The sequence below is a fragment of the Camarhynchus parvulus genome, chromosome 3, assembly GCF_901933205.1.
Source record: "Camarhynchus parvulus chromosome 3, STF_HiC, whole genome shotgun sequence".
In the NCBI taxonomy this organism is placed as follows: domain Eukaryota; kingdom Metazoa; phylum Chordata; class Aves; order Passeriformes; family Thraupidae; genus Camarhynchus; species Camarhynchus parvulus.
In genome coordinates this window covers 93,679,340-93,691,455 of record NC_044573.1, presented here as the reverse complement: position 1 = coordinate 93,691,455, position 12,116 = coordinate 93,679,340, and the positions used below count along the sequence as shown (strand labels likewise).

General features: G+C 37.2%; 1 protein-coding gene across 1 annotated transcript in view; it reads left to right on the top strand.

The window, feature by feature from the left end:
- Positions 1–11,828, top strand: part of CD109 (CD109 molecule) — a 71,429-nt gene extending 59,601 nt beyond the window's left edge. Inside the window, exons 31-33 of the mRNA XM_030945627.1 lie at positions 2,922–3,078; positions 3,499–3,601; positions 5,956–11,828. Coding sequence (XP_030801487.1) covers positions 2,922–3,078; positions 3,499–3,601; positions 5,956–6,146 — 451 coding nt within the window. The 3' untranslated portion in view covers positions 6,147–11,828. The remainder of the gene's footprint in view (positions 1–2,921; positions 3,079–3,498; positions 3,602–5,955) is intronic.
- Positions 11,829–12,116: the final 288 nt, after the last annotated feature.

Genomic DNA, 12,116 nt, shown 5'->3' with positions numbered 1-12,116 from the left:
TCCTCTAGAAACACTGTTTTTTTCTTGTGCCATTATACATATTAGATATGTAACATCTTGTTACATTCCTTGTAAATGCAAGATTTACAAAGTACCACCTGACCCACAACGATTCCTCTTACATGACTTTCATCCACACCCTCTTTTTGCTATTTCTTTAAACTTTGTACACCATATGCCTCGAACTATTCTTATGCTCTGCCTTCCAAAAGGGGGCTGTGACTGGAGATGAGCCTCTAGGTGACACCAGCATACAAATAATCAGCTATAGAGAATATGATTTCAGTATGGAGCATTGATTTAATTTGGGAAATAGCCAGCAGGCATAAAGCCAGAGCTCTGTTTTTATGTTTCTAGTATCCAGTTCAGTGACACAGATGGTGGGCAGAGACTCTAGAATACATGAGAGCTCTTGAAACAGAATGGGCTTGTTCTCTTTTAAAGTCTTCTATGAAGTGTCAACAGCATTCTAAAGTCTAGCACAAACTCCTGACATGTAAAGGGTTTACATGCTGGGTTTGGGGTAAGTATTTTTTGGGCAACCTGACTCTCTAGCTAAGACCTTTTGCTTAAAATACAGAGAGGTGCTCCATCTTTCTGGGGATCCTCTAGGGTGCTGATGCTTTAATTGCAAAGTGTTCAAAGAAGAGGAGGAAATCTAGTGACACTGAAAAGCATCCTCAAGAGATTACTTGGAACATTTAGTTAGTTCCAACATCAGTTCCATCAGCTCTTATTGTGGGAAATGGACTGGTACTTTGAGTAAGTCTGTTTAAATTGCTGAGGCTGTGGCTTCATCTCTGATTGCTGAGCTTCATAGACATCTTCCTCTTCTTTTTCCTATAAATTGTATATAATGTATGCCTTATCTATATTCCTAAATTAGTTTAAAGTTGCCTACTTATGATCTTTATAACATGATCTGGCTTTCTAGTAGAGAAACCAATAGAAAAAGGCTGTTGAAATCTCAACGCGTGAGTGTGTATAGTCTAGCTGTGGTATGCATCTAGCTGTGGATATACATAGTTAGGTACTGAAGGCTTCAGCTTCACCATTTTTTTTTTTCTTTAATCTGGAGAATATCCACCGTCTCTCAGCCAGCTTGATAGGGGTTGGCTATGGTCTTCTTAACTGGTATTATTTATGACACTAGAGCAGATGATGTCTCATTCAAGTTGAAGTGGTTCTTGGTTAGAGGAGCCAACACACTCTCTGGGAGGCAGATACCCAGGATTTGCTAGTTTTTTCTAAGTCTTACTGCCCGCATACCTTTTCCAGGCATGGGAAACTGATCACTGATGGTTCAATTTATACTTTCATTTCTGCTTTCTGCATACATTAACTTGTTTTCTCTTTGTATCATCTGTGAGAGGGTCTCACCCTGATCTTGTATTGCTGAAGAGCTGAAACATAAAGTTCAACTGAAAATATTATCCTTTTCCTCAGGTCCAAGTTTCAAGTCTGTCTTTCTCTTGCTGGTCATTCTTGCATGATGATTCTTTTCCCTTTTTTTAAGAGACCATGGAGTTGAAGAGATGGTACCACAACCCACCTCCAAGGCTGCCTCTCTTCCTTTTTTTGAGAGCCAGATCCTCATAAATTCTAGGGATATATCTAATTCACTCCTTGTCAGTACCAAGATAGTTTGGTTCTCTGTTGGTGTTTTAGTAGTACCCCAGGCTGGCTAGACAGCTTGGATATTTTATTCTCCTCTTATTGGTAATTATGCAGAAATAATTACATCCAGTTCCAATTCAATTATTTGTTTTCAATAGCAGCTACTTTGGCACAGCACATCATCAAACAGATGGTTTCAGTTGTTTCTAATCTTGTGAGCCAACTGAAGTCAGCAGTTGTGCTGTATTTCTTTCAAAGTTGTATCTGCCTTGAATCAGCCAGGCTTAACAGCATTGCTTTGAAAGCAACTCTTTCCTTTTATTTTTTTTTTAACTACCCAGCTCTACAAAGAAATAGTTTAATTACTTTCAATACTGCTAGGCTTTTGAAATGAGGATTGGAGACACTTTTATTTTAGTGGGACAATAATCATTTACCTTCTGTGCTAAGGCTGGGGAAACTCTTCTGCTACCTGCTTTATTTAAAGCAGTAGAATCTTTTGCAGGTCGTTTAGGTGACACTTGTAGCACAGAGCACCATAAATATATTTTGATACATCTGTTATGCACCATAGTGTGCAAGACTTGCTCAACAGAGCAAACTTTTACTCCAGCATCTGGTTTTCACGTTGGAAGAAGATACAATAGTAAGCATTATTTAGGAAAAAAAAGGGACTCAACTTATTAAATCTTCTTCCAAATGTGGATTAATAACATGGCTATGCATTCTAAAACTGAAACTTTGTGAAATAATTTGGTGATGACTTTGTTAATGGTACCATCAATCTCTGTGAAGGAAATATGAAAAGGTCTGGGAGACTTCTTTGGTGTATACACATGTATCTTGGCCTCCAAAATTAATAAAAGCAAAACAATGCATCCATAAGAGGAAGTACATATATTTCAGTACAGGAATTCCTGCAGCAGTTTCTTAATAACTTCTTTTGAAACGTGTTTAATTGCAATAGTTTCTGCATATTTGTAATATAAACCTGTACTAATAGATGCCAATTGAAAGTTCCTCATGGTGTCAGTGTAGTCTCTCACATGATTTATGTATTACAGTTTTCTGAGTGCTAAACCAGCTTTTAAATATGTAGCTAAAATTAGCTGGAAAAATAATTGAGATATTAATTATTAGCTCTTTATCATTAGACATTTTCTTGTCTGTATTTTGTTCCATTTATTCCCCAAGTATTAAGCATTATTTCTTCATAAGTTGGGACTTAAAGATCAAATGTTTTATTTGGAGAGTGAGCTACTGCATTTCTACTAAAAGTTTCTTTGTCTCTGTGTTTTGAAAAGGTACTTTGGTTCTGGCTCAGCTCCCAGTAGTGGTATGGTCCTCATGGAGGTTGGCTTACTCAGTGGTTTCTCTGTGTCACCAGATTTTGTTCCATTAGACAATACAGTTAAGAAGACGGAAAAGGATAATGGAAAAGTCAACCTATACTTTGACTCTGTAAGTTGGAAATAACAAAGAAATGTGTTTGTGATGATTTTAATTTTGACTCTGGCATTGTTAGGCTTAAATTTGGAAAGACATTATGATTGTGTTCTTTGGGGAAAATCAACATCTGCTATTTACATGGAATTAATAGTTCTTCTGGTTTTGAGTGAGACTGATTGGAAAGGTGCAACTTAATTGTATTTGTAATGGACTTCTAAATTAGGCCTTTTAAAAATCACACATAAGAAGGCAGACATTTAATGAAGTCTGTAATTTGATCAAAATGACTGCAAATGAGATAATCATCTTTATATGCATCCTGACTCTTAAGCCTTTAGAATGGACTACCACTGAGCTACCATGGAGTCCTTAGATCCTCCATGAAGCCACCATCCCCAGGGTTCTCAGGATGTTTCTGTTCTGTTTTCCTAGCTAAATGAAACACAGGTTTGTGTGGATATTCCAGCTGTGAGAGACTTCAAGGTGGCAAATATCCAAGATGCTTCAGTGACTGTACTGGATTACTATGAACCTAGTAAGTGTCAGTCATTTCAAATTTAATTATTCAGAAGTTTAAAAGAAAGTTTCTTCTTGTAGGAATAGAAGAAATTTTAGTGAAGAAAAAGCTGCATTGAACTGTGGTCTTTTTGGACATTTACATGCCCAGTTTGCTAACAAGTAGTAGTGTTTTCACGTATCTACTGTCCTAATGGGTTGATTCCTCAACTGTTGCAAATTGTTTGGCTCAGTATGTTCCCAAAACTATCAAAATGAAGCAGGAGCTGCACTGTGATTCACTTACCAAATTAATAATACCTCTCCAGTAGCTTTGCCATCTGTTTCTTACTTAAACTAAGAGTCCTTCTTGGGAGAAAATGCCATTGTTTTGACTTCTGTTGTTACCTAAAAGAGGTGTACATTGAAAAAAGGAGTTTTAAAGGGCTTTTTTGTTGGGAGTGGGCTTTGGGTTGGTTTGTGTGTTTGTTTGTATTTTTGGGGGTTTTTTTGTTTGTTTTTTGTTTGTTGTTGTAGTGAATGAGTGTATTATACGTGTTACATGTACATGTACATACGTGTATATGTATGTAGTATGTGTTGTGCAGAGTGTGTTTTAGAGATGGGCAACAATTTACAAAGGCTTTTTTCAGAATTAAAAGCAAGAAAAAATTACAGGCTACTGGAGAAGATACTAGGTTTTTACTACATGAACCACTTGGTACATTATTAAGGATTTGGGCTTGGTTTGAGATAAGGCATACAGAAGCTGTATAGGCAATTTTTTCATGCTTTTTTAGCTCAATACAAAAGACAACCAGATATGATGTGTGCTACTTCAGCTAGATGAAGATCACATTTATTCTGTATAGGCTGAAATTATTGTTAATTCACAGAATTTTAAAGTAAAATAGGAAATTAATGGTTATAAGTACACTGTCCATTAATTAGAGCATGTTTAAGGGCTAGAGGCTTAAAAAATTACAGCAAATTTTTATTTGAGAGAAACACATAAGCCCTAGAATTAGAAGCTGAAATGAATTTCCAGTTCCTGGGAGGAGAGCTCAGGATCTAATCTTTCATAAGAATGCTATTAGATAGAATAATAAATATGTTTGTTGCAAAGTTATAGGTAAATGCACATGTAAATATTTTTATTATATTTAAATAAATTTAGTTCATAAATTCTCAGTTAGCAAACTAATATTAAGAAACAAAATTTATATTATGAAATCAGAGCTGTAATTTCTTTAATTTCAAGATAATGATTTATGGAAATATTATTTTACAGGACACCATTCCTATCAATATATAGCAAAGATATATTATTGATCAATAGATATATATATATGATTGGGTTCTTCTGGGAGAATTTCTTCCAGTCTAGTAGAGGAATGTGATTTTATTTTAAATTATTATTTTCCTTCACTGTTGTAGTTGGTGACCCAAGCAGCAAGGATATATTTTATGTGATGATGACAGATTCATGTCATATTCAGAGCTAGGAAATGCTCTGGAATTTATTGATAAATGTGATTTTGTTGTGGCAGATAGAACAATTGACATGTGTGTAAGAGCTGGCTTGGATGCCAGTGCAGCAGTATTCTCTTACCTGACATTTTATAACTAGCTGGGTGTCACTGTTTGGTAAACATTTTGGCCCATAAAATTACATGTTTTTTAAATGCCCTGAGGCTTGTAATAAAAATTAATATAATTTCAGGTAAAAATGCTACTACTAAAAAAAAAGAGATTGCAAGGTCTCTAGTTGGAAGGAAAAAAAAAGAAAAAAAAACACTATGAGGAAGAAACTTTGCAAAAGCTTGTTCTGCGAGCAATTACCATGTATTGATGTTTCTGAAATGAAATGATTGAATGAATGATTTCTAGTCTGGCTCTGTAGCAATCCTTAAGGGAATGGGAGAATAAAATACAAGACCAGGACCTAGATTAGGTAAGCAGTCCCAGATTCAGGAAGCTGGAGCTCCCATACATGATAGTGAGAGAAAGCATCAGTTAGAAGAGACCTGGCTCTTAAATGTGATAGCCAGCAGCTTGCCAGGTAAAGCATCTGAGTTCCTTTGTCATGTAGGTAGGGGTAAAATTCTTTTCAAAATGTTTGTTCAAGGTTTGTGAACAGATTGTGTCTAACAGTTGAGATGGAGTCTATGAAAGTGTGTCTTTCACCAGGTGTTGGCCTGAATATATTGAGATGTTCTGGGTGAAGAAAAATGAGTAATGGCTGGGCTTAAATATCTGTGAAGTGTTCTGCAGTGTATGATGAGCTCTGTGTCAGAGTTGAGTGGATCCTTTAAAAATGATTTCTTTTTGAAGCTGGGTTCTTGTTTAATTTCCAAAGTTTATTAACTGATGTTAACTAACCTTTCTGAACAGGAAGAAGAGCAGTGAGAAGCTATAATTCAGAAGTAATGCAAAGTATAACCTCTTGTGACTTCTGTGAAAGTGATTGTCACCTTTGCCACCGAGATGGTTCTGCAGCCTTGCTTCAGCACTCTTCATTGGCCTCCTTGTTCTGTGTGCTCTTTGTCCTTCATGTAAACTTGCTGTGCAGTTGGGTGCTGTAAAAGGAAACAGATTATGTTTCACATCTAAGGTTTCCATAAATTATCCAAAGAAAATTTTATGTTCAGATACCAGCCTGTCTTTAGTGATTACCATGACCAAACTCCTGCTGTGTTCAGGGAGAGCTGGGCTGGCCCATATGTTAAATTTCTGGCTGTGCCAGAAAACTTCTACAAGTGTCTGCTGGAAAAGCTTTCCAAATGTTAGTTTCAAACTGAATTTATTTTCTGAAGAAGCACAGAGTTACTGAGAAAGCAGTGTGATAAAAAGTAAGCTTGGCTCCACATTCCCACTTTGTTTTTACCCCAGCTTCCAACTGTACTTATTTTTTAGGGATGTTAGTTTACCATGCTTTTCCAAAGCACCATGTGCTTCTCCGTTAGGGTGTTGATAAGCAAAAATGATAGGAGCTTGGTATCAGAGCTCACTTTGTTCTGTTCTGAAGATGTGATACTCAACATTAATACTGAATTTCTCTGTGTGCTCTCATGGGGAATAATATGAAAAAAAAAGGAGCTGGCTTCAGAGCAGATCCAAGAGCCAAAAAGTACTGCATTTATAAACTGCTGAATGCTCCAGAAAGCTGTCAGTCTCCTTTTTTTTTTTTGAATCATTACAGAGCAGGTAGGTGGATTTTTTTTCATAAGCTAATAATGCTTGAAAATAACGCCTCAGGATGTTCTAATGCATTTTACTCTGAAAAGCTTTTTACTGTAAACATGTCAAAGATAAAGTCTCTTTATCAGACTTCATTTTTGCAGGGTTATTCAGAAATAAATGCAATTGTTTTTCCATGTGAGAATGCTGGTGTCAGCTGGCATATATTTATGGCCAGATGAAGGAAGCTTGCTTTGAACCTGTTGTGGTTTTTTTGATGTCTCCTAGAAGTGTCTCTGGGGCATCATTTGTCTTGCGCTTTCAGCGTCACCTTGTCAACAGTTTAGGTGGCATACCACAAACAGTTGTTTACTGCTCTCAGTGCCATGTGAGTTGGTGACCCTGGTGCCATCTGTGCCCCTGTTTCTGGTGGTGGGAGAGGCTTTTAGGAGTCATGGGCTGCATATGCAGTCAGTCCAGCCAAACAATTCACATGCTTGCTTTACTTCAACCACATCCATGTATGCTCAAGTCTCTGCTGGATGGAATGAAGGGGAGGGATGGTGAAAAGTAGCAGGCATTTCTACACCCAAACCTGCTCTTTGCACATGGGGAGAATTACAGATCTCTGTGAGTGTGGAAATGTGTGAGCTTGGGAGGTTGTTGCTCCTGAGTGAGTGTATGAATGCCTTCGTTGTCTGGCAGCCAGTCTGTCCTTCTTGTACACTACCTGTAATATCTAATGCTTATTTCTTTTTGATTAGGCAGTCAAGCTGTTACACTCATAGTTACTGAAATGAAGTTAATAGCTGTCATGCTGACTAAGAGAGGTGGAAATTTTAATTTTTATTGATTCCCTTTCTTTCATACCTTTTTTAGATGGAGTGTGTTTTTGTGCACATGTAATAATATGGCAGTCACTTTCCTTGAGCAATTTCTAATTTTTATTCCATTTTTTCTATGGCTTAAAATGTATATTTTTGTATTTATGCTCATCTATAATGTTGTTCACAAAGGAAATTTTGCATATTAGCATGGGAAGAGGCCTGAACTTCCTTGACTGGGGGTGCCTTCTATTACCAATGTATAGGTTTTAACTGCAGAACTAGTTTAGATGGGTTATTAGTTTTACTTCACCTGTTTTTGGAATTTACAATGTTTTTCACAAATCTGGGGGTCTGTCCTATTTCTTAGGTAGAGCTTAGTCCTGGTTCTTCATGGTCTTTCATGCTTTTCACTTGTCCTTGGTGTGTTTCGGATTTAGCCTTTTGAGTAGTTAATTAGTGCCTGAGCAGAGTGTGTGTGCTGCTCTGACCCACATGAAGTAATGTATTTATTGAAGCCAAAAACACTGCTTAGTCAGTTTGGATGCAGGATCTTACCCCCTGTAAGCCATTCACTTGGTTACATCGGTCCAAGGCTAAGAGAAATGAAGATACAGAATTAAACACAACTCTACATCTCAAATCTTTTATTCATTTATGGGAGCCTAAATCCAACTGTGCCACGTTTGTAAGATCTGGAAAAAATTCTCATCTAAACTGGGATAGTTTTTTTTGTGAGTTTGGTTTGGGACCTATGAAAGTTGGTCTTCTCTTGTCTTTGATAACAGCAGACTTGACATGTCATTTGTCTCCTTTTAATATAAATAAAAAAACCTAAAGCTCACATACTTTGAGGTTTTACTATATGCAGGGCTTCTAATAGGGACATTGGTACCTGATTAATGATAGGATAAAGGGGCTTATTTTCTAGACAAGATGTACTGGAGATAAATTGCTCTTTTGCAGTAGATAGTAGGAATAAATTAGTTCTGTTTTGCATGCAGTCCAATCTTCCTGAAAATCCTCCAAGAAAAACAGATTTAAACTGCTTAGTTGAGTTTTGGACAGTGCAGCTTTTACTAGTATTCCCTTACATTTGTTTTTGAGACAAACAACACATGTTTTTAAATGACTTTTGGCTGCCTTGCACACTATATTAAGAATCATCAGTCATGATGTACCATGTCAGGGAAATTGTTGGAGTCAGTGAATAAACATCCTCTTTTATTTTACTTTATTCTATACAGAAGGCATTTTATTGCAGGCATCCAAATCTGCATCTGTATCAAGCTATTTTAAAGAAACCATGTACATTGTATGACTGTAAACAAATGTTTACACTAGGTGGCCTTTAACATTCCTGCATCAGTGCCTTCAGTCACTTTGCAGTAGTGACTTTGAATGAGTTGCAGAGAATAAAATTTGTACTGTGGTGGCAGTGAATGGAATATTATTTGGCATAGTGACTTTTTTTTTGTTTTCCTCATCGTTGTATGGGAACCTTTACACAAATGTTCAGCATATATATTATCCCCCTTGCTCTATGACACCCATTTTGGATGTTAGGGGGGCTGTGCTCCCACTGAAGTTAATAGGAAATCTTGTAGTAAAAAGTCTTTTGGAGCTCTTTAGCAATAAGGTCTACAAGGAGTTTTAAGGAGTGATGCTAAAAACAGTCATGAAAAGGTATTTTGTGATTGCATCTTCGTGTTGTGTTGTGTGAGCATTTCTGCTGTTCATTGAAATCTGAGTGTACGCTGGTATTCCCATGCCCTTTTCAGCCACAGGGTGTCAATGGACATGGTCTCTCTAGGACCCTTAATATGCTATTCAATCAGTAAGAGATATTTATTTAGGATTGAGGCTATGATGTATTTAAAAGGTGTTTCCCCTGAATTCTGCCTCTGCTGTCATCCATGATCTTAGCTGAGGGTTTCTCTACAGGTTTTGATATGGCTGTCATTTAGAGATCTTCTATACTAAATGCTGTAGTACATAACAGGGAATGAGTGCTGCTTAACAGGTTTAGAGCACCTCAGAATCTGCAGGCTGGGCCAGTTTGGTTCCCAGCATGGCACCACCACGGAATTGTTTAAGTTGGAAAAGACCTTTAAAATAATTGGGTCCAACCATTAAGCCAGCTTTGCCAAGTCTGCCACTAAATGATGTTTCCAAGTGCTACATCTGCACTCTTTCTAAATACCCCCAGGGATAGTGACACCACTTCTTCCATTGGCAGCCTGTTCTGATGCTTAACAGTGAAGAAATTTTTCCCAATATCCAATCTAGACCTCCCCTGGCACAACTTGTATCAAACAGAAGCAGTGCAGGTATTCCCAGTTAGCTTCCATACCACGTGCTCCTGTTCACTTCACAAGCAGGAGTTTGTGGCTTGTGCACATCAGTGGCACAGGATGAAAGGGGGAGGTGGCCAGACAGGTGCAGGAGAAACAGGAGAGGCAGATCCATAGAATCATAGAATGTGAAGGGGTTGGACTGGACTGTAAGATCATCTTGTTCCAGCTCCTCTGCTGTGGGTAGGGACACCTCCCACTAGACCAGGTTTCTCAAGGCCTTATCCAGCCTGGCTTTGAGCACTGCCAAGGTTGGAGCATCCACAACCCCCCTGGGCAACCTGTTTCAGTGTCTCGCTACTCTCACAGTAAAAAAACTCCCTAATATCTAGCCTAAGTTTCCCTTCTTGCAGTTGGAGCTCATTACTCCTTGTCCTGTTACTACAGTTCCTCACAGAGTCCCTCTCTGGCTTCCCTGCAGGCCCCCTCTAGACACTGGAAGGTAGCTGTGAGATCTCCACACAACCTTCTCTTCTCCAGGTGAACAGTCCCAGCCTTTCCAGCCTGTTTTCACAGGGGAATCTACCCTGGAGAAATGCTCCAGTCCTCTTATCAGCTTCATGGCCTTCCTCTGAACTTGCTCCAGCACTTCCATGTCCTTCTTATATTACAGGCCTCTCGTTTGCCTTGAAAGTCACTGTTGACAGTCAAACCTGAAATACAAAAATTGGTTTTATTCAGTTATCAAAATATTATCCTTGCAGTATTTCTCTGAATGTGTTGTTCAAGTTGGTATGAATATTGACAACATTTGATTTTAGCTGAATCCTGCAGAAAGCAGATGCATATACGTAGCTGTTATAGGCTGCAGTGTTGTGCAGTATGCAATGTATGTGCATAAACACAAGATCTGCACAGTGCCCAAACCAACAATGCTGTGTAATGTTCTATTTTTAGGAAAGAATATATTAGAAAGCAACTAGTGCCTAATGGCATAATTTTTCTGTCTGAAACACTAAGAAAGAGGATTCAATTTTAATTCTAATGACTAACATTATTTTTGTTATAACATTTCTTCTTCTACCATAAGTTCTTATGCGGTGAACCATGTCTATATGATCTGAAGATTTTGAAATTAGGTGATTAATTTATCTATAAAATATAAGAGCAGTTGTTTCCTTTTCCCCATATCAAAATACTTCCATATTTCTTGTTAATTTTAATGTATTTCTGTGTGCCAAATGGAAATGCCATTGCTCTATTGCTATTCTATGCAATGCAATAAAGGCTGATAGTGTGCTGTATTACATTAATCTAAAGATTATTTTCCCTATAGATAGCTTGTTTTCAGATAGGTATGAGCATTAATGCCTTATGTACTGCATTTGAGTCACCAGTACTCCAGTTTATGGTTTACCTTTGAATTCAAATAATTTGCTGTATTTCTTAGTAGCTACCCAAAAACTTCATCAGCATTGCTAATATCTTATAATGTTATAATATGAACTGGGTTTTTTTTGTTGTGGTTTTTAGTTTTCTTAGGTTGTATGGGATACTAAATACCAAGAAGAAAATAAAAATATGCTGGCTCAGTGGAAGTATGTAAGCAGGTATAATGTTCTACTGACTGGCACATCTTTTCTTTTTCATATCAGGCCTTAAACAATTTGAACTAAAATTCTTGACTGCCTTGAGACATAGGCAGATACCCAATTTGATCTAAGTTAGGATCATCATTCACATTTCTACATTTGATCAAATCAGAAGTCATAGAAAAAGAATGCTTTTATGAGCTGTTTTGAGCAAACAGGGGTGAACTAAGATGCCAACTATGCAAACAGCTTTTTTCTTTTCAAGTAATAAAGCAAATGTTAAGGAACTAGACTGTTTCAAAGGACTTTGGAAGATTGTCATTAGTTTGTTTTTTTTCAAATAAAGTTTGCAATAGCTATTTTTAAATGCTATTAAAGATGACTTTTAATAATATATGTGTAATGTTTGCTTTTTTAACAATACAGCTACTTGTAGTAGTTCACAGTTTCTCTACACTGCTGACCACTACCTATCCTCAGCACTTTTTAGAGGTTTCCTCATCTGTGCTTTAAAGCTCAGAATTTAATAATATAAATAAAAATTTTAAAAAATTATTACAACAGTGGCTTCCCAGGTTAGGCTGTAAACAGTCACCTCAATTTAAAAGTCTACTATTTTGTTCAGCATGAAGTTATTGCAAAGTTTGCTGGTGTCTGTAAAAGAG